Source organism: Selaginella moellendorffii, unplaced genomic scaffold (assembly GCF_000143415.4).
Source record: "Selaginella moellendorffii unplaced genomic scaffold, v1.0 SELMOscaffold_32, whole genome shotgun sequence".
NCBI classification, from domain to species: Eukaryota; Viridiplantae; Streptophyta; class Lycopodiopsida; order Selaginellales; family Selaginellaceae; genus Selaginella; species Selaginella moellendorffii.
In genome coordinates this window covers 875171-897287 of record NW_003314293.1, presented here as the reverse complement: position 1 = coordinate 897287, position 22117 = coordinate 875171, and the positions used below count along the sequence as shown (strand labels likewise).

The 22117-nt window shown below is 42.7% G+C and overlaps 1 protein-coding gene across 1 annotated transcript; it reads right to left on the bottom strand.

Annotated features, from left to right (window-relative positions):
* Nucleotides 1–674: 674 nt before the first annotated feature.
* On the bottom strand, nt 675–3671 carry LOC112348770. The gene is made up of 3 exons (XM_024681962.1): nt 3416–3671; nt 1075–3073; nt 675–1023 (listed from the first exon to the last, which is right to left on the bottom strand). The coding sequence occupies exons 1-3, from the start codon at nt 3612–3614 to the stop codon at nt 822–824; spliced, it is 2400 nt and encodes a 799-aa protein (XP_024537730.1). The 5' UTR covers nt 3615–3671; the 3' UTR covers nt 675–821.
* Between the last annotated feature and the right edge of the window lie 18446 nt (nt 3672–22117).

Below are 22117 nucleotides of genomic sequence, written 5' to 3'. Positions count from 1 at the left end.
AGGGGCCAGGCTTGTACGTGGGAAGTCGCACTCGCTGGCCCAAAGTATTGGCAGTGTAAAACTTTTGGCTCCCGGCCCTGGATCGCAGCTCTTGGCGGGTGGCCCTCTTTGCAGGGTCATTCAAATAAAATACATGATCACATGCATTACAAAGGTGCTATGCTGTGCAGATTTCATTGTATTGCACCTAGGTGAGAATCTAATGAGTTACAAAAGAAACAAACAAAAATTACTTCAGGGAAGGGTCAGGTTAGGCCTTATTTGACTAATAGTGTTTAAAAGCATTTTAGAATGTTTTTCAAGTGATTTTACTGAATAGTTAGCTGAACAATAATTTGTGTTCTTGATGGTAAATGATGGTAAATAATTTATGGGTTACAATGACAATTGTCCGGTTCACCATAATCCTGTTCAAAGCATCCTGGATAAAGAGATTTTAAGTGTTAGTGAAATTGCACTCAGTTTTTAATAAGCTTTGATTAAAATTCATGGTTGGCCACTAGCAACAAAGCCTCCCTGACCAATTTCATATAACCAGCTCTCCCATTGATTTCCTCCAAATCTTTACTGTCATTTAGCACAAATTCTCATCCCACAACTCCCAAAAAATATCCATGCATCTTCAAAACAAAAACACAACTTTAACTCTTTTAACACTATCCAAACTACTAGGGTTTATAGGAAGGAAATGTATATTTCTTTTAGCAACCACATCGATCAAAACACAACTTCAAACTATTTCTAGGATTTGGGCATGTGTACCTGGGTGGGGGGAAGCTTGACAAAACAACTGACCGGATTACCTGTTTATAGTTATCAATTTATACATCCAACTCCATTCCGTCCTCATCACCCCAGTAGTCTTCCAGTTCAGTAAAGGCTACATCGAAATCTCTTTTCCTCCTAGGCCTGTCCTTGAACGAGCGATGCAAGTCCAATGCCAGCACTTTATCAACTGCACGTGCCAAGGACTCCGGCTCTCCAACTTTGAATCCCTTGTACACGTTCAGAAAGTTTACCAAACTGTCAAAACAAGTTAGCAACAATCACAGTACACAGATGAAGACCACTTACTCCTGAGAAAACAATTGTTTTGCGTTGCCAGCATGAATGATGATCTTGAGCTGGGGACCAACACCGCCTGCAGCAGGAATCACCTCAACAGCAGGAGGCATACGCTCCTTCTTGAAGACTGCTGGATACACTACCATCAACCTGATAATGCCGTTCTTCCACCAGCGGTTACCAACCTCCTCCTTGAACTCTGCCCTCAGTTTCGCTGCCTTGCGAGACCTGAATATGAACTCAGGGTTCGTCGTCGACACGCCCTGCTCGAACTTCTTTTTGTCAAGAAAGTTCAGGAGTCTGAACTGTGCAAAGAGGATCAGCTCCTTGTTGTCTTCCGTCTTCAGTGGGATCACCAGATCTGGACCTGCTAGGAATTCCGGGTGGAGAACCTTTGCTGTTCCCATCCCACCAGCGAGATAGCTCGTCATTCCCTTGGTACTACACACCAGTCGAAGGCTGTCTGCTGACCACAACCTCAGCTGCTGGCAGAAGATGTCTGGTAAAGCAGTTGCGCCCTCAAAGATAGGATGATTACTGAACTTGCCAGCCGAAAGAAAACTGCAAAGAGCATCTGCTGCAGCTATCTCGAGGTTGAATCCTGCCGATGGTGAATTGAGACGATTCATTATGTGAAGAGGGGCGTTGTCCTCACGGAAATAGTACTCAAGCGCTTCCAACACGAGTGGTTCCTCGATCGTTCCTTCCAGCCCGAACTCTCCCTTATCCACATCAACAGCATCCAAATAAGCTAGCCCATGGTGAATCAGCTCGACTTCCTCTTTCCTGGTGCAGTAGTACTTTCCAACATATTGGCTTGTCAGACGTATCATCCGGCACAATTGGATCAGCTCCACGTTGTGAATCCGTGGCTGGACCTGGATGCGCTTCAAAACCGTGACGTAAGATCCTTCCGAGTCCTCCTTCGCGAGCATCGATCGGACACTCTTAAGCGACTCATTGAGAGAGCGTTGCTTTTCCAGAAAATCCTCAAGAACCCGAGCCAGTGGTCTGTATCTCCCTACGAACCTCTGGAGCAACTCTTCATCAACAGTGTCATCGACAGCAACAAAATTCTTCATGTACTTGTACATGTCACCCGTGTCTCGAAACTTGCCGAAGGAACAGAAAGCAGGACCCCGTAACAGCTGTTTGGCAATTGCCGGCGAGAAAACCTCCGTTTCCTTGTATCCGGCCAAACAAGTAGCCGAGAGCAGCAGCTTGGCAGTCACACCTCTGGAAGGCCGGCTAAGTGCCTCATACACTTGATGGAACGAACTCCTCGTCCCAGTCCCTCCGCCAAAAGGCTTAAACTGATCTTTGTGCAACTCGAAGAGCGCCTGCGCTTCATCCAACACAACGACTACATCAGTAGCCATCCCTATAACCTGCTGCCACTGCTCATTGATCTCTTCCTCTAAGGTTTCCTGCCTTCTCACTACACCTAGAGCTTCCAACTTGACGAGCAAAGACCCCGTTAAATCCCTGCAAATATCCACCTGCACAAACTGACTTCCCAGAAGCTGGAGTAGCAACCATTCCCGTGCCGAGAACTTCACCTCAAGACAACGCTTAAGTAGAAATAACCGAGCTAAAACTGAAGCTCGTACTACCGACTGAGCTAGAGCAGCTCGAACGTCATATGCCACGCCTTCCAGAACCAAGCTGCGCAATAATGTTAAGTCCTCAAACCCAAAGTTACCCTGCATGTCAGCTACGAAGTAAAGCCCAATTCTCGAACAGAGAAGCTCCAGCAACGTCCTTGTTTTCCCTGAACCCGATGTGCCCACCACAGAAACCACCGGACCTTTACTGTCTAGCATCTTGCCCAGATCACCAGACTGCGTCAGAAAGCTTGTTCCCAAGCCCGCTAAAAGTAGGCTGGGCTTCCCCTTCACTGTGGGCACAGCTCCAAGCTGCTTGATAGACTCCCGGGCCTTTTGGATAAAAGCGTCTACGCGGGGGAGAGCCTCGATTAATACTTCACCAGCAGTTGGAATTTCTTGAGCTGCACAAGACAAAAGCACAAGCTTAGAACGGAGAAAAAAAAACGGCAGAAAAAAAGTGAGTTTTTAAGCAATGTCTTCCAAACGTCTCCTCGGTTTCGAGCTGTGGCAGACTTAGAGCTATGGGATCAATGGCGCAAGCTTTGGATGGGGCAAACAAGGGATAAAATGCAAAAGGATGGAAGTGCACCTCGAGTGGCTTTTTCGATTCGAGATGGCAACGAAACAAAGCTCGACATTTGGGGCTTCTGCGGCAGATATGAAAAGCAGCTGATTGGGGCTTTTGCAGGGCAAGGCTAGGAGTGTGCATCAAATCTCTCAGATCGCGCATAGCATGTACTTACCATTAGATTTGAGCAGGACAAGCTCCTTCTTCCGCAGCTGCTCCTCCTTCTTCCGCAGTTGCCACTTCTCCTCCCACAGATGCCTTTTCTCTTCAGGATCTTTCTCGCTTTTCAGTTGTTCTTTCAATTCTTCGATTTCAGTGCCCACAGCCAGGATGGAATATTCAAGCTCATCCATAACTGCAAAAAAGGACGCCATCCTTCCCCTGCCCAAGAACCCTAAAATTGGGAATTTCTAGGGTTCCTCTATGTCAAATTAAAAAGTGTTGGTCAATTTAATTATATCCCCAATGTCATATAATTGTATTAAATTAAAAAAAAACTGAAAAAATATTTTTCATAAACTTTCTAGTGGTTGGAGAGGATTAGGATATATTAGTATTTAACATCAAATCGTTGTATATGTGGGCAGTGCGTTGGCTTGCTTATACTTCCTTCAAGCTTGTAGGCCAGAACAACTCTCATGTACGAGGGCAGGATGTGAGATTCCATAGTCGGGCAAGGAAGAACTAACAGGACAAAAAGTGGCGGTCCTTGTCTGAGGTTCTTGAATCAGGCCACACTGAGGAGGCGAGGGTGCAGCTTCAGGCTCTCATGAGGATTTGTTCCATAGGTGGTCATGACGAGGAAGAGAAAGCAGCATTTACCACTACTGGCAATGAAATGCTGGAGAAGCTCCAAAGGGAGCTGACTTGTTGTCCGTAAGGTTCACTTCTCTTTTCTTGCTTTGATTTCTCTTTCATTTAACTCATATTTTGGAACTGCGCTGATCTAAAGCCACATGGAGAGTTTATTCTGGAGCAAGCATCAAGGCCGTGGCGATCTCAGCCAGCCTTCCCTCCCAGAGGATTGCTACTCAACAGCGCAGTAGACAGCAGATAAATATTCATGCTCACAAAAAAGAAGCGTGAATAAGGTCTGCTCGTTTTGAGATGAGCGTTGTGAGAAGAGTACCTGATCCGCTGATACACTGCACCAACTTTTGACCATTGCTGGGATTTTCGGCCATATTTGTAGGTCGGATTCGAGGCCTCTGCACCGAAGATCTCACGCTGCTGGGAGCAGTGCGGGCCATCCGTGGAGATATCAAACACGTGCCATGACCGTGGTCTCCTTGTTCCACTTCAGAATTTGTGATCTTAGCAGGCAAAGCTCCTCAACATGCTCTCCAGGGACTTCCCTCCGCAATCGCAGCCTTGCGCTCCCTCGCTCCAGGCTTTGCCTTGGAAGCCGCTGATAAGACTGCACCACTTTCTGGCGGCTCTCATCCTGCGCCAGCGCTTTGGCCAAGCTACTCTCGTGTTTCGCTCGAGTGGGGTGGCACAGGGACCAGCTTGATCGGTTTGTAGACTTCTTCCTTGGCTTCCACAGGAGGAAAGCTGGCGGCACTTGTTCACAGGAGCTGACAGGTTCTCACGAGGACCTGTTCCATAGGTGGCAATGACGAGGAAGAGAAAACAGCATTTTCCACGACCGGTGATGATATGCTGAAGAAGTTCAAGGATTTCCCGAAGGGAGATAGCTTACTCACTTGTGAAGGTTGGTTAGCTATTTTCTCTTTTATTTTAACGAGTTTGTTTCTTTCATCTTTCTAGGAACCTGATCCAGTGCTAGAAGTGCTCTGTTTCATATTTGCTCGGACATATAGGCCGACTTTATTTGCAGGAGCAGCCAGTGTTATGATCCGGCACAAAAAAGACAGAGATCTAGTTGCCTTAAACTATGTTACACCACCTCTTAATGTTCCTCACCACCCAACCACCCTCAAGCTACCTTAAAAGCTCCACTGCGCTGTTGCTCCATTGTGAGCCCTAGGGTAGGTTATGGTTTTGCGTGATATGGGTCTTCGATGGTGGAATTGGCTTGAGGAGTCTCGTGTTGCAGATAAGAAACCACTAGTGTTTACCATGGATGAGTTTGAGGTTGCTTTCTGTTTATGTTTTGCCCCTCATTACGACGTGGAGAATGCTCGTACAGAACTTTGACATTTCCAGCAAGGGAAAATAACACTTGGGGACTATATTGAGAAGCTTACTCATTTGATTAGTCATGTTCCAACGAAGGATCCAGATCAGAATAAGTCCTACTTCATTGATGGCCTACATAGTGAGAGCATGCGGCAACACTTGCGTCATTCTCAGCCTACAAAGAGTTTGGAGGAGCTCTTTGATGCGGCTTGTCAACTTGACAATGATAAGCACAAGTCTCGCAAGCGTTCGTGGAGTCCTTCTGTCGAGAATCGTCGTGATGATCACCGTGGACACAAGGATGGAACAAGCATCACAATTTGATGTCTGTGGTGACTACTTCGGATGCAAAAGGGTCCAAAAAGCAGAAGTTCTTTGTGAAGAATTATAAACAGGGTTGTCATCATTGCGGTGAACTTGGACACTACAAGGTTGATTGTCCGCAGTTGAAGAACAAGCAGTAGGACAAGAAGAATGGCTAATCTTCTTCTCACGGTAAGTCAGATACTAAAAAGTTGCAAACTTTGCAGCGTGAGGATGATGAGAACGACCATTCCGGTCAGAGGAAGAGACTTTCAATCGTTGCTCATCAGCTCAACTGTGTGTGGAACAAGATAGAGCTCGAGGATACGCGTGAATCAGCTTTAATGCTGGAGGGCGTGTTCCGTGGCAATGCAGTGGGGATTTTACTGGATAGTGGGAGTGATGACAACTTTGTTTTGGCAAATTTTGTTGCGGAGCATGGCCTGGTCACACACGGAGTTCTTCCATACACAGTGGAAGGTGCAACTACCTCTGTTCAGCGTTTCGATACTTATGTCAAGGGGCTGGAAGTGTTGGTTGGAAAAACCACACTTGTAGAAACTTTTTATCTTGCAGATATCCATTGTGTGGATCTCATTCTTGGGATGCCATGGTTGGTGAAGGTGATCCAAAGATAAAGTGGACTATTAAGCGTATCTTGCTGGAGTATGAGATGTGTGGTTTGGCGAGGGTGTTCAACCACCAGTTGTTATGGTCTTTACTACATCTTTGAAGCGGGCTTGTCATAATGGAAAAACATTTTCAAGTTACTTACTGTTTGTTCATGACTTGGGGGCCCAAGGCACGTGTGGGGAAGAAGCAGTAGCACGGGATGTACTTGACGAGTTTTCTGATGTTTTTCCATCTAAACTTCCTCATGGGTTGCCTCCGTTACAAGGTGTGGAGCATGGGATTATATTGGAGCCAAGGACGTAGCCAATTTACCGGCGTCCATTTCAGTTAAGTTATGCGGAGGAGCAAGAAGTTCAACGACAAGTCAAGGAGTTACTTGAGTTTAGATTTATTCAGCCAAGTAAGTCCCTGTTTGGTGCTTCAGTCTTGCTTGTGAAGAAGAAGGACGGTTCAATGCGGATATGTATTGACTACCGTGCTTTGAACAAAAAGACAATGAAGGATAAGATGCCGATGCCACGTGTGGATGATATCCTGGACAAGCTTGGTGAAGCATGAGTGTTTACCAAGATTGATCTGAGGAGTGGATATCATCAGATTGTAATGGATGATGCATCTATCTCCAAGATGGCATTAACACACAAGCTTCAGACATTTTGAGTTTACAGTTATGCTATTTGGTTTGATGAATGCACCAACCACATTTACTCGGTTGATGATGGAGGTATTTAGGCGTTATCTTCATGAGTTTGTGGAGATTTTCTTGGACGATATTCTTCTTTTTAGCAAGGAATAGCCACCTCGGCAAACTTATGCTGGAAACGTCGGTAATAACTAGCCATACAAGGAAAACTGCACAACTCAACCACTGTAGTTAATGTAGGCTAGTTTTCCACCATAGCCACCTTCCTTGGATCTGTCTTGACACCCTTAGATGTCACAATTTGGCCTAGATATTCCACCTCCAACTTTGCAAATTCATATTTGCTCTTCTTTGCATAAAGTTTTCTGTCTCAAAGTAACAAAAGAACTTTGCGCAAATGCACCTTATGCTCCATATTCTTCCTTTGACGTGGTTGTTACACAAGAATGTGCCCTTCGAGTGGAAGCAACCACAAGAGGAGAGTTTTGTGGCGCTGAAACGATTGTTGAGCGAGACTCCAGTGCTTCCCATTGCCAATCTATCGAAACCTTACGAGGTGATATGCAATACGAGTGGTTATGCATTGGGAGGAGTTCTCATGCAAGAGGGATAGCTTATTGCATATGAGAGTTGAACTTTGAATTCTGCGGAGCAACGCTATTCCACATATGAGCAAAAGTTACTCTCTATTGTTCAGGCTTTGCGGACGTGGCCACACTATCTTTATGGTGCAGTGTTCGTGGTGTTGATAGATCACAAACCACTTGTGTATCTTTTCACACATAAGGAGTTGAACACTAGGCAAGCTTGTTGGATGGTCAAACTCATGGAGTTTCCTATTAAATATTGTGCGGGAAAATCAAATGTGGTGGCAAATGCTTTATCTTGTGTTTGTTGTGGCGACATTACAAACACGATTTTGTCATCATTTGAGTAAGGTGGTCAGCAAGTTTGGGCAGCTGGTTAATGAGCATCGCCAATTTCAAGAATATAAGGTGGGTGATCTCATCTTTGTGCGAGTGATCTTTCCATCAAGTGAGTAGTGGATCACCTTGGTGCCTTTACGGACAGGGAAGAGTGATAAACTTTCCTATCGATATACTGGTTCATATGAAGTGCTAGAGGACATTGGTAAAGTAGCTTATCAGGTGCAGCTGCCAGCTAGGGTGAAAATTCATCCGGTATTTTATGTCAGCCAGTTGAAATGTGTACTATCTTGGAGTGACAGGCCTAATGCCTCCTTGATGTATACGGCTATAGAAGATAGACCAGAAGCTTGGGTAGGGTTCCCCAAAAAGGGTGATCACCAGTACAACTCGTCCTTGGGACAAAGACTTTGTTTGGGGGGAAGAATTGCTAAGTGCCAACTTTGACCACATAGTCAAGGGAGGCTCAAGGCATGTTAGGGTGAGGGACTTAACCTACCCTAGGGCTTACAATGGAGCGGGGGTGCAGTGGAGCTTTTGAGGTAGCTTGGGGGTGGTTGGGTGGTGAAGAACCTCAAGAGGTGGCATAACATAGTTTAGGGTGATTAGATCTCTATCTTTTTTGTGCCAGATCATAACACTGGCTGCTCCTACAAATGGAGTTGGCCCATATGTCCAAGCAAATATGAAATGGAGCACTTCTAGCACCGGATCAGGTTCCTGGAAAGATGAAAGAAACAAACTTGTTAAAATAAAAGAGAAAATAGCTAACCAACCTTCACAAGTGAGTAAGTCATCTCCCTTCGGGAAATCCTTGAACTTCTCCAGCATATCATCACCGGTCGTGGAAAACACTGTTCTCTCTTCCCCGTCATTGCCACCTATGGAACAGATCCTTGTGAGAACCTGTCAGCTTCTGTGGACAAGCGCCGCCAGCTTTCCTCCTGTGGAAGCCAAGGAAGAAGTCTACAAACTGATCGAGCTGGTCCTTGTGCCGCCCCACTCGAGCGAAACATGAGAGTAGCTTAGCCAAAGCGCTGGCGCAGGACAAGAGCCACCAGAAAGTGGTGCAGTCTTATTGGCGGCTTCCAAGGCAAAGGCTGGAGCGAGGGAGCGCAAGGCTGCGATCGCGGAGGGAAGTCCCTGGAGAGCATGTTGAGGAGATTTGCCTGCTAAGATCACAAATTCTGAAGTGGAACAAGGAGACCACAGTCATGGCACGTGTTTGATATCTCCACGGATGGCCCGCGCTGCTCCGAGCAGCGTGAGATCTTCGGTGCAGAGGCCTTGAATCTGACCTACAAATATGGCCGAAAATCCCAGCAATGGTCAAAAGTTGGTGCAGTGTATCAGCGGATCAGGTACTCTTCTCACAATGCTCATCTCAAAATGAGCAGACTTTATTCACGCTTCTTTTTTGTGAGCATGAATATTTATCTGCTGTCTACTGCGCTGTTGAGTATCAATCCTCTGGGAGGGAAGGAAGCATTGGTGAAGTCTGTCTATTCATCAAGAATTATACACATTTTGTACATTTAAGATTTTGAGATTCTATGTACATATAAGATCCAAACAGGTGTGTTCCTCTTGTTAACTTACAGCCTAGCTCAAACTCATCATAACTGTTTGTGTGGCATTCATCCTCCTTTCTCATCTCATTGAGTGTGCTGGTTGTCATTTGCCAAGGCTTCTACAGCTATTGATTGGTGCATATTACATCAAGGTGAGATTGAACAGAATTTGAGGTTCTCTATATAAATCCATAAATTGTTTCAATTGTTATATTCACTTTTCTATCTGATGAGCTTGTCTATTTCAAAGTAAGTAGCTATTGCTTTGAAATACTTTGCATCTGGAGCTTGTCTATTTCAAAGCAAGTAGTTATTACTTTGAAATACCTTGCATTTGGAGACATGTCAAAAACAATTGGTAATGCATTTAGAATGGCTTCATGCATCAGTCAAGCTTGTTTATGCCATTTGGGGATGGTCCAAAGTTGAGTTGAACTCACGAGTTAAGCTCAACTCAACACAAGTCAACTCAAGTCAACATAGTTAACTAGAAGTTTTACAAAGTAAATCTAAAGTAAATCTAAATTGAAGAAATGAAGGTTCTAGCAAACTTTAAAATATTGAAATATGTAAATATCTAAGTTAAAAGTTTCTATTAGATTGAGTCATTTGAAAAAGATAAAGTTCATAAGAATATTATTTTACTATGACTATTGTTACAGCTGTCATATTTTGATTTGACTACTTTTACAACTATACATACTATTCCTTCATTTAAAAGATTTTTTTAGGGTTCTTGAGAAAAGGAAAATAAAAGATCTGTGATTAAGAGTTGTAGTGCAAAGGAATGTGAGAATGTTAATTTCATTTCACTATCACAATCTCTATATAACACTCTTGGTTTTTATTACCCATTTAGGAATGTGGAAACCATTGTCACCATTGATAATAATGCTCTTGTTATTTCTATAATAACAGTTCTGAGAAAGAAAAATAAAAAATGAACAATATAGCGGAAAACACCAAGAAATCTATGACATTTGTAATTTTAATTCATATAAAAAACTATGTTTTTTGCCTGTATTGTAATCCTCCCATATGAAAAGACCAAGGTATATTTTTGTAGTGAATCCTTAATAAGAGTTTTTGGGAGTACACAAGTGTAGTGCACGTGGATTTTACCCTTTATCCTATGGTGGTTTACCATAGAATAACACCACAAAGTGCCATGTGTCCAAAGGATAGTGGTGCGGAACCCGAGGTTCAGGGCCTTGGGCCACTGAACGAAGGAACGGTGCCAAACTCCCAAACATGGAGGAGTGACGGAAGCGAACCATGGAGTAACTCCCAAGCATACAGCCCAAGGAGCGAAGGGATAGGAGCCTGGAGCGACTTGGAACAGTCCTAGAGTAACCAACATCCTAATGCTAGGAGCAACACACAAAACGAAGTTAAACGAAGTCTGGGGCTATTTCAGCATACCGGTGGCCTAATGCGAGGATATAGGTACTCCACTAGCTAGCATAGTGTGGAGCTTGGGCTTAGACCCAAGCCGGACGCAAAACAAGGACAGGCAAGCAAGTAAGAGCTAGATTATGCCTTAGGTTGGTCAACCATGCCTGACCTACCCACTATCCCTACTATACATTTAGAAGCCCCCACAGTCCCCCCCCTGAGGAACACACGCTTTGGGCTTTCACCCCAAGCCTCCTTTAGTATCAGGAGTTAGTCTATAGAACAAGCTCAAAACTTACTAAATATAGAATGGCGCTAGATCGCGAATTTGGACACGGGACGAACACTATTGTGTTCAAGCCAATCTCTACATTCTGTAGATATGGCAAATGAGCAAATCTAGACACTTTCCATAAATAGCATTTGGGACCGAAATGAGACTAACATAAAGGGCATGATAGTGAGGGTGTTTGACAGAGATGGTAAGCTATCATCTAGTGATATTAAGAGACTAGTCTCAATACGTAAGGTGTTTTGTCAAGCCAGTGCAAGACAGAGCAAAAGAGAACTAAAAAGCCAGGCGAAGTATGCTTGGCTGGATAGACACTTAGGAATTCCATCCTTATGCTCATCCGGCCAAGTATAGATGCAAAGCTTAGTTTACTAGCACTTGAACAAGAGGGGCTAATAAAAGGTCTAGCAATACCGACCTCTTGCCGTTGTGGTAGTAAGAAAAGAATATCCAAAAGGACTGGCCGACAGGTAACTTTCGATACCTGAAGTCACATTCGTGATAACAAGTCAACAAATCAAGCTTCACAACTATAACAAAAATTGAAGACAACTCAATAGTAAAAGATTTACAACTAGACAAAGATATACCACCACTAGCGATGGTGTCTATGCATACGTCCATGCCTACGTCCTTCCTCTTGTGTGGAGTATCCATGGACGAAGGTATCCACCGTGAGACTGCAATACGGGTGGCTGACTAGTTGCTTCACATGGAATAGCTAATCTACACAATGGAAGGATTGGTAAATTCAGTGTGGAAATGGAGGTGTTAGTTACCCTTGGCTCAGTAGGGGTTGTTAGTCAATAGTCAATGAGGACATTGACATCTCTAAAGGGGGGGTGAGTGTAATGCATATGATCATAGGATGAGATTTGGATATACTGTTATTGTGGATTTTTGGAACCTTTGGGGATAAATGGGGATAAAATAGCCACTAAGGGTTCTCTCATCAAGCAATTGCCCATTTTCCAGTTGGCTTAAGGGAAGAAAGATAAGGTGTGTTACAATGTGGTATTTACCCTTTATCCTATGGTGATTTACTATAGGATAACCATAAAATGGAACCTAAACCCTCCATATGCCACATGTTGCATGCCATGTGCCATATGCCACATGTCCAAAGGACAATGGAGTGGAACATGAGTTTTAGGGCCTTAGGCCACTGAATAAAGGAACAGAGCCAAACTCCTAAACATGGAGCCAAGGAATGAAGGAGTTAGGAACACGGGGTGACTTTTGAATGTATAATTCAAGGAGCGAAGGGATAGAAGCACGAAGCGACTTGGAATAATCCTAGAGTATACAACATCCTAATGCTAGTGCTATTTCAGCATACCGGTGGCTTAATGCAAGGATATGGTACTCTATTAACTAGCATGGTATGAAACTTGGGTTTAGACTCAAGCCAGATGTAGAACAAAGATAAACACACAAGTGAGAATTATATTATACCTCAGGTTGGTCAACCATGCCAGACCTACCCACTATTCCTACTATACATTTGGAACCCCGCCCCCCTCCCCCAATGAGAAACACATGCTTTAGGCTTTCACCCTTAGCCACCTTTAGTACTAGGAGTTGATCTCTGGGATAAGCTCAAAACTTACTAAATATGGAATATCCCTAAATAGTGAGTTTAGACACAAGACAAACACCATTGTGTTCAGAAAAATCTTTACATTCTATAGATATACCAAATGAGTAAATCTAAACACTTTTTATAAATAGCATTTGGGACGAAATGAGACCAACACAACAGGCATGATAACGAAGGTGTTTGCTATCATTTAGCGATATTGAGGGACTAGTCTCAACACATGAGGGTTTTTGTCAAGCCAGTGCAAGACAAAACAAAAGAGAATTAAGAGCCAGGCCGAGTATGCTCAGTTAGAAACACATAGAAGTTCTTACCTTATATCCATCTGGCTAAGTACACGTGCTAAGCCCAATTTACTAACACTTGAACAAGAGGGACTGATAAGGGTTTTACAATACTAACTTCCTACTGTCGTGGCAGTAAAGAAAGAATATTCGAAAGGACTAGCTGACAGGTAACTTTCGATACCCGCAGTCACATTCATGACAATCATATCCACCATCACCAACATAATAAATTCCAAATAATACTGAAGACATGGCACTCATCAACCCAGCAACATTATATGACAACATAACCACCTACCTAAATTTCACTAGAAGTAAAACCGAAGATGCAAAAAGACATCTTTAACAATTCAACTTTATTATCAAAGTTAATCAACAACAAGTAAATGAAGCACTCCTCTTTCCTTTTACACTCAAAGGCAAAGCACTCGAATGGTACTACAACCTTGAAGAAAAACTCAACTACAAAGAAAAGATCAACTTAGCAGCACAACAAACATACACCTAGAACACCTTAAGAGCATCAGATAAAATACCCAAAGATTCAAATATCATGCAAAGCATTGCAAAGATCTACTCACTAAACAAAGTAAGTACATTTGGTATGTATAGGTATTGAAGAAAATCTATTAGCAAATTGTCACTCTAGCAAGTACGGAAGAAGATTTAGATGTTGCGACCACCATCAATAATATCTTTGAGAAAATCAAAGAAGAAATCAGAGATGACCTCTAAAAACATATCCGAAAATTTTCAAGAGTAGAAACATCAAGGACTAATGACTCTTATGATGATGAGGAAGATTACAAACTCAAAGTTAAGAAAAAAGATAAGAATCAAGAATTCACCAAATTACTCAAGAAAGTTACAATCAAGAACTTAAAGGATTATGGTGTATGAAATGTAAGAATGGATATTGTTTATGAATAATAATAAAAGAAATTGAAATCTTTCGAAATACTCAAAAGTAATATCACATCAAAGAATAAACTCTATCTATATTTCCAAGACTGAAATATATATTAAATATATATTAATAGAAACTTAATAAAGTATAAATACAAAAATAAAATTTAAATAAATTTATTTTTAATTTAAATAGATACTGTAAGCTTCATGTGTACAGAAATGATACTATAAATAAATATTAATGTAATATTATTTTGATAGCTATTAAATTGGTTTCAATCCATACCACTCGCTCTTATAAATAAGATAGGGTTTTTAAACTATTGATATGCACATTTTTGTATTTCATTTCCATATTCCATTGGTAAAGATGAGGGGCAATTTAAATTATCCTTGAGGAGTGCTTACATTTAGGCTTTTAGTTTAGATTTAGCTTTTGCATCATTTATATCTGTTGCGAATGTGACTTCGGGTATCGAAAGCTACCTGTCGACCAGTCCTTACGGACACTCTTACCTTACTGCCACGATGGTAGGAGGTTGGTATTGCTGGACCCTTTATCAATACCTCTTGTGCTAGTGGAGTTAACTGGGCATTTTGAGTGTATTTAGACCGGACGAGCATAAGGACGGAATTCTTACGTATTATTAGCTAAGCATACTTAGCCCGGTAAGGAGTTCTCGTCTCGTTTTGTCTTGCACTTGCTAGTGACAAGAACCCTCGCGTATTGAGATTAGTCCCTTAATATCGCTACATGATAGCTTACCGTGTCTGCCAAGCACCCTCGCTATCATGCCTTTTGTGTTAGTCTCATTTCGGTCCTAAATGCTATTTATGGAAAGTGTCCAGATTTGCTCATTTGGCATATCTACGGAATATAGGGATCGTCCTGAACACAATGGTGTTCGTCCCATGTCCAAATTCGCAATCTAAGGACATTCCATATTTAGTAAGTTTCGAGCTTGTCCCAGAGACTAACTCCTAGTACTAAGGGAGGCTTGGGGTGAAAGCCCAAAGCGTGTGTTCCTCAAGGGGGGGGGGGGCTGTGGGGGGTTCCAAATGTATAGTAGGGATAGTGGGTAGGTCGGGCATGGCCGACCAACCTGAGGCATAGTCTAGTTCCCGCTTACGTGCCTGTCCTTGTTCTGCGTCCGGCTTGGGTCTAAGCCCAAGTTCCATTCCATGCTAGTTGGTGGAGTACCTATATCCTCATGTTAGGCCACTGGTATGCCGAAATAGCGCTAGACTCCGTTTGGCTTTGTTTTGCGTGCTGGTCCTGGCATTGGGATGCTGGTTGCTCTAGGACTGTTCCAAGTCGCTCCAGGCTCCTGTCCCTTCATCTTCATGGCAAAGTAGTAGCCTCTTTCTCATTTAACTCTAGATGGAATTGTTTGATGATATGTGGTTGCAATTAAACAATAAATTCAAATAATAGCAATATTTACAGTATATAGTAGAATTTCTTTTGCTCTGCTACCAATCTTCATGTTTGGCTGGAGTTTTTCCATGGGAAGATGTGCAATATTGGTTTGATCACTTTACAATGATTGCCACCTATCATTTTTATGATGATGTTTGGTATTTGCATGAGTTTCCTACGTGTCTCCAAAGAATAGTATTGTAGTAGTACAATGGTTTGAGCATAGCTTCTCATATGGATTGGACCATTTTCCCAAATATCTTCAAGCATGCATTTGGACATATTAACGATTATGACAATGCCTTTCAACAATTACATTGTATTTGTCAAAGGCTATTTGAATCAGTGATGCAATTTGGCATTTGCTTCTAGAGCCTTTTGCCTTATGCAAAACTAAATATATCAGAGTGCATCAAATTTAGCACTTCGTCAAAATCTTATGGAACTTGTGTATACACTTGCTCTAGCCACCCTTGACTATACTCTTTGACTAACATAACATTATAAGATATTAGCTCTTCCACTTTTAATTGTACATCCTTCAACTCCATTTCCAATTAGAGATGGTTTTATTTTGATGAAGGTTGATATTATTGCTTTTCGTGTTTAAGGACAAGGGCAAGGATGTGGTCATGGCTGTGATGTCCACTATTAAGTGTATGATGAGATTAATCACATATATCAACATTATTAACATTTTCCAGATTACTCCCACTATATCTTTCTGTCCTCCCAATGGAGCAGTGGTAGTTAACTCCACCCTTGGGTCACTGGATTCCCCACCACCAGGTGAAACACATCAGCATGGTCAACCATGCCCCTGTGCGTCCTGAAGACACATACCAAACCACCTACGGAAGCAATGACTAGAGTGGGAGGAAATTTTCGGAAACTTCACGCTGTATTTTGGCCATGATGGATCCCAGGCATGGCAATGCTCACCGTGGGGGAAGGAGCTAGTCATAAGCCGCAAGGATTCCTTGTGGCCACTGTTTTGGCACCAGTGGCGGTGAAAGGATAGATCACTGATGATGGCTTTCCATGATGTGCTCACTTGGTGGCCAGGTCCACATAGCTGAGAACCGTCTCCAAAATGTCATCTTGCAGTGCCACAGGCGTTTCTTTTCTCCGTTTCTATCACAAGGGCAATGCCATAAGGAACTGAAAACAGAACAAGGTTACCTGCAATCTAAGGAAAAAAAGAAGCTCATTCTCTTAGTTTCTTCTTTCTGAAGAAGTTATTCCCCATTATCTGTCCTCACTGGCTTGTGCAAAACCGAGCTTCTCATAAATCTCTCCAATCCTCGACCATTGTCATGGTCATGGAATGTACTACATCTGTAAAAAAAAGAGGCCTTTAGTCATTGGTGGTCCACTTAGTTGCGGACTTGTAAGTTGAATCTCATGGTGGCACAGTAGAAGTGTTAGGTTGACCACGATTGAATTTTAAACCCCAAAACCACCGTGCCAACCAAAATGGCCCAAATCAAAAGGCATGGAATGATCTCAAATAATAGATTCCGCGAACTACTGTTTGCTTGGCCCTCTTCTAGAAAGTTGGCGAGCATAGCAAAGGCAAGTGTGTTTCTAGGTGTCTAGGGCACACCATACCAACTGCTGAGGGAGGCTCAAGGATATATTAAGGCATATTAGGGTGAGGGACTTAACCGACCCTAGGGCTCACAATGGAGTGGCAGTGTTTGAGGTAGCTTGGGGGTGGTTGGGTGGTGAGGAACCTCAAGAGGTGGCGTAGCATAGTCTAGGGTGACTAGATCTCTGTCTTTTTGCACTAGATCATAACATTAGTATCAGAGGAGTTGGTTGCGATGGCTAACCAAGCTGAACGCTGGAATCCTATTATCGATGGTGGTGCCAATGATGGTGCCGACGAAGCTGTGGAGATTTGGACCATTCAAGATGTGGTTCACGAGTTGCGAGCCCTTAATCGAAATCAGTAAGAGATGCAAGACAAGATGCATGGCATGATGGATACTATGAGTGGGTGTGTTGAGGCACTCGAGGCTAGAAGTGATAACGCTCCAAGTAAGCCTTCTTTGGTAGATCGACTCAAAATTCCAACCTTTTCTAGTGACGGTGGTGTGGACGAGTGTCTCGCTTGGCTAGCTAATGTGAAGAAGTTCTTGGCTGCTAGGGGAACTCTAGATGCAGAGGCTTTAGTGGCTATTCCAATGGTTTTGCGTGATGCGGGTCTTCGATGGTGGAATTGGTTTGAGGAGTCTTGTGTTGCAGATAAGAAACCACTAATATCTACCATGGATGAGTTTGAGGCTGCTTTCTGTTTATGTTTTGCCCCTCATTACGACGTGGAGAATGCTCGTACAGAACTTTGACATTTCCAGCAAGGGAAAATAACACTCGGGGACTATATTGAGAAGCTTACTCGCTTGATTAGTCATGTTCCAACGAAGGATCTAGATCAAAACAAGTCCTACTTCATTGATGGCCTACATAGTGAGAGCATGCGGCAACACTTGCGTCATTCTCAGCCTACAAAGAGTTTAAAGGAGCTCTTTGATGTGGCTTGTCGACTTGACAATGACAAGCACAAGTCTCGCAAGCGTTCCCGGAGTCCTTCTGTCGAGAATCTTCGTGATGATCGCCGTGGACATAAGGATGGGAACAAGTATCACAAGTTGAAGTCGGTGGTGACTACTTCGGATGCAAAGGGGTCCAGAAAGCAGAAGTTCTTTGTGAAGAATTATAGACAGGGTTGTCATCATTGTGGTGAACTTAGACACTACAAGGCTGATTGTCCATAGTTTTAGAACAAGCAGTAGAACAAGAAGAATGGCCAATCTTCTTCTCACAGTAAGTCCGATACTAAAAAGTTGCAAACTTTGCAGCGTGAGGATGAGACCATTCCAATCGGAGGAAGAGACTTTCAATCGTTGCTCGTTAGCTTAACTGTGTGTGGAACAAGATGGAGCTTAAGGATACACGTGAATCAGCTTTAGTGCTGGAAGGCGTGTTTTATGGTGATCTAGTGCGGATTTTACTATATAGTGGGAGCGATGACAACTTTTGTTGCAGACCATGGCTTGGTCACACGCGGCATTCAACACAAGCTTCGGACATTTTGAGTTTACAGTTATGCCGTTTGGTTTGACGAATGCACCAGCCACATTTACTCGGTTGATGACGGAGGTATTTGGGCGTTATCTTCATGAGTTTGTGGAGATTTTCTTGGACGATATTCTTCTTTTTAGCAAGAATATGGAGTAGCATAAGATGCATTTGTGCAAGGTTCTTTTGTTACTCTGAGATAAAAAACTTTATGCAAAGAAGAGCAAATGTGAATTTGCAATGTTGGAGGTGGAATATCTAGGCCAAATTGTGACATCTAAAGGTGTCAAGATGGATCCAAGGAAGGTGGCTGTGGTGGAAAACTAGCCTACACCAACTACAGTGGCCGAGTTGCGTAGTTTTCTTGGTATGGTTAGTTACTACCGATGTTTCCAGCATAAGTGTGCCGAGGTGGTTATTCCTTTGACACAGTTGTTACGCAAGAATGTGCCATTCGAGTGGAAGCAGCCACAAGAGGAGAGTTTTGTGGCGCTGAAACGATTGTTGAGCGAAACTCCAGTGCTTTGGATTGCTGATCCCTCGAAACCTTACGAGGTGATATGCAATGCGAATGGTTATGCACTGGGAGGAGTTCTCATGCAAAAGGGACAGCCTATTGCATATGAGAGTTGAACTTTGAATTCCACAGAGCAACGCTATTCCACATATGAGCAAGAGTTACTCTCTATTGTTTATGCTTTGCGGATGTGGCAGTACTATCTTTATGGTGCAGTGTTCGTGGTGTTGACAGATCACAAACCACTTGTGTATCTTTTCACATAGAAGTTGTTGAACACTAGGCAAGCTCGTTGGATGGTCAAACTCTTCATTAGTAGTTCTCAACACACAGTTTACTGATATAAAACCACGAAGACTCACGTTTTTCTAGCTCTACTTCCGAGTCCTCTAAGCTGTTGTCCATTCTTCCTATTTTATGAAACATGATAAGTTTGGAAAAGTAAAAACTCCTACCAATTATATGGGATACTTGTCACTGAAAGACTTTACGGCAATTGTCTCCACTCAATGCAGCCTCTACTTGAAAACTTGGCTGAGGCCCTTCCTGTCAAAGGCCACAAATAAGAAACAAGAGACCTGTCCTTCATGTCTATCTCGTCACTCGGCATAGAGCCTTGAAACGTATGGCTCAAGGCTTGGGCAAACTCATGCATCTCTGGACGCTTTAGTAGGACTTCCATATGCAGTATTTGGGATGATACATAGAAAACAGGAGTATTGATGCCAGTCCGGACCTAGAGGATGGACAGATCACACAGAAGTCCGAGATCTGATGAAACAAAATCCAGACCTTCAAGCTACTTTTCATGGCTGGCTGAGATCGCCATGGCCTTGATGCTTGCTCCAGAATAAACTCTCTATGTAGATCAGCGCAGTTCGAAAATATGAGTTAAATGAAAGAGAAATCAAAGCAAGAAAAGAGAAGTGAACCTTACAGACAACAAGACAGCTCCCTTTGGAGCTTCTCCAGCATTTCATTGCCAGTCGTGGTAAGTGCTGCTTTCTCTTCCTCGTCATGACCACCTATGGAACAAATCCTCATGAGAGCTTGAAGCTGCACCCTCAGCTCCTTGGTGTGGCCTGATTCAAGAACCTCAGACAAGCACCATCACTTTTCCTCCTATTAGTTCTTCCTTGCCCGACTATGGAATCTCACATCCTGCCCTTGTACATGAGAGTTGTTCTGGCCTACAAGCTCGAAGGAAGTATGAGCAAGCGAGGGCACTGCCCACATATACAATGATTTGATGTTAAATCCTAATCCTCTCCAACCACTAGAAGGTTTATGAAAAATATTTTTTCAGTTTTTTTTTTTTATTTAATACAATTATATGACATTAGGGAGGATAAATACCATTATATTCAAGATAATCTTTACATTATGTAAATATCCCAAATTAGCAAATCTAGACACTTTCCATAAAAAGCAATTGAAACTAAAGAGTACTAACACAAGGTGTATGATAGCGAAAGTGTTTGGTAGACACTGTAAGCTATCACATAGTGATATTGAGGGACTAGACTTAATATGCAACAGTTCTTGTGCAAGATAAAGCAAAAGAGAACTAACAAGTTAGGCCAAGTATGTTTGGCTAAATAGTCATTTGGGAATTCCTTCCTTATGCTCTTTTGGCCAATTACAGATGCCAAGTCTAGTTTACTAACACTTGAACAAGAGGGAGTCATAAAGGGTTCAACAATATCAACCTCCTGCTATCGTGGTGGTAAGGAAAGAATATTCAAAAGGATTAGTCGATAGATAACTTTCGATACCTAAAGCCACATTTGCGACACTCTCCCCCCCTTAGGGAAGATTGACGTCCTCGTCGATGCATATTTTAGTGTAAACCACCAACAAGGAAACAACTTTAGAAACAATTCACAATGATCACACTATATGAGAAATGCACTAACTTAAATGAGTTAAAAGGCAACTTCTTTCTCTAACTCAAATGCTACCAACTCAGACACCTTCCAGCTGTCACTGACAAGGAAATGACCAACGGAGTTAGCCACCTTTGCTACTCTAGGTGTCACCTAGTTTACAAAAGTGTGATATGCCCCTGCTAACAAGGACATAGAGAGAGAAGCTAGAGGCCCCAACCCTCCTAAACAAAGAAACCAAACCCATCAGTAAAGTTTAGATAGACTACTGTAAACAAGTACTTAGAGTTGTTTATACAGTTATACCCTTTTTAAAGGAATAAGGAACATCGAGAGAGAGGCAGGTGATGTGACCAATTTACAGTAGCTACCCCATAATTAGAGATTTCACCATGCACACAAAGTGCTGAAGCTAGTCTGCCTATACTGGCCCAAACCCAAAGGTCAATAGATAGATAATATCAAAGTCAGAGACAATGATATCTTAGAGACTTAATTATCAATGAATAAATCTTAGATTAGAATACAAAAGTATTCCAAGTAAGTTATCAGTCGATAAACTAGTATGATAGTATAGGAACCATTAAGATCATCATAATTGGAAAACATAAGATTCACCATCCAACAAAATTCTAGAAAAAGTTCATAGTGATCACACTATGTGAGAAATGCACCAACTTAAACAAGTTAGCGTAACCTCTTTGTCTAATGCGGATGCACTACTAACTTAGACACCTTCCGGTTATCGCCAACAAGGAAATGACTAATAGAGTTAGCCACCCTTACTGCTCTATGTGTCACCCAGTTTACAAAAGTGTGATACACCCCTGCCTGTAGGGACATAGAGAGAGAAGCCAGAGGCCCCAACCCTCTTGAGCAAAGAAACCAAATCCGTCGGTAAAGTTTAGATAAACTACTGTAAACAAGTAGTTAGAGTTAATTATGCAGTTATACCCTTTTTAAGGAAATAAGGAACATCGAGAGAGAGGCAGGTGATGTGACCAATTTACAGTAGCTACCCCATAATTAGAGATTTCACCATGCACACGAAGTGCTGAAGCCAGTCTGCATATACTGGCCCAAACCCAAAGGTCAATAGATAGATAATATCAAGTGCTTCCTCCAGATCTTCTGGTACCACGCTCTCAATTTCCTTTTGTTGCTGACGGTCTGCAAGGCCTGGCCCTAGATCGGCTTGCTTCGTGCGATGGCCGCCTGTGGAAGATCGCCCCCAATTTGACAACCAGGTCCAGAAGGACGGCGTGGAGC

Excerpts from the sequence above, each read along its gene's own strand:
- LOC112348770 (XM_024681962.1), bottom strand. The coding sequence starts at position 3,614 with ATGGCGTCCTTTTTTGCAGTTATGGATGAGCTTGAATATTCCATCCTG. Across the intron at positions 3,074-3,415 it reads TGTCCTGCTCAAATCTAATG|CTCAAGAAATTCCAACTGCT; the intron begins GTAAGTACATGC and ends TGTCTTGTGCAG. Across the intron at positions 1,024-1,074 it reads AAACAATTGTTTTCTCAGGA|TTTGGTAAACTTTCTGAACG; the intron begins GTAAGTGGTCTT and ends TTGTTTTGACAG.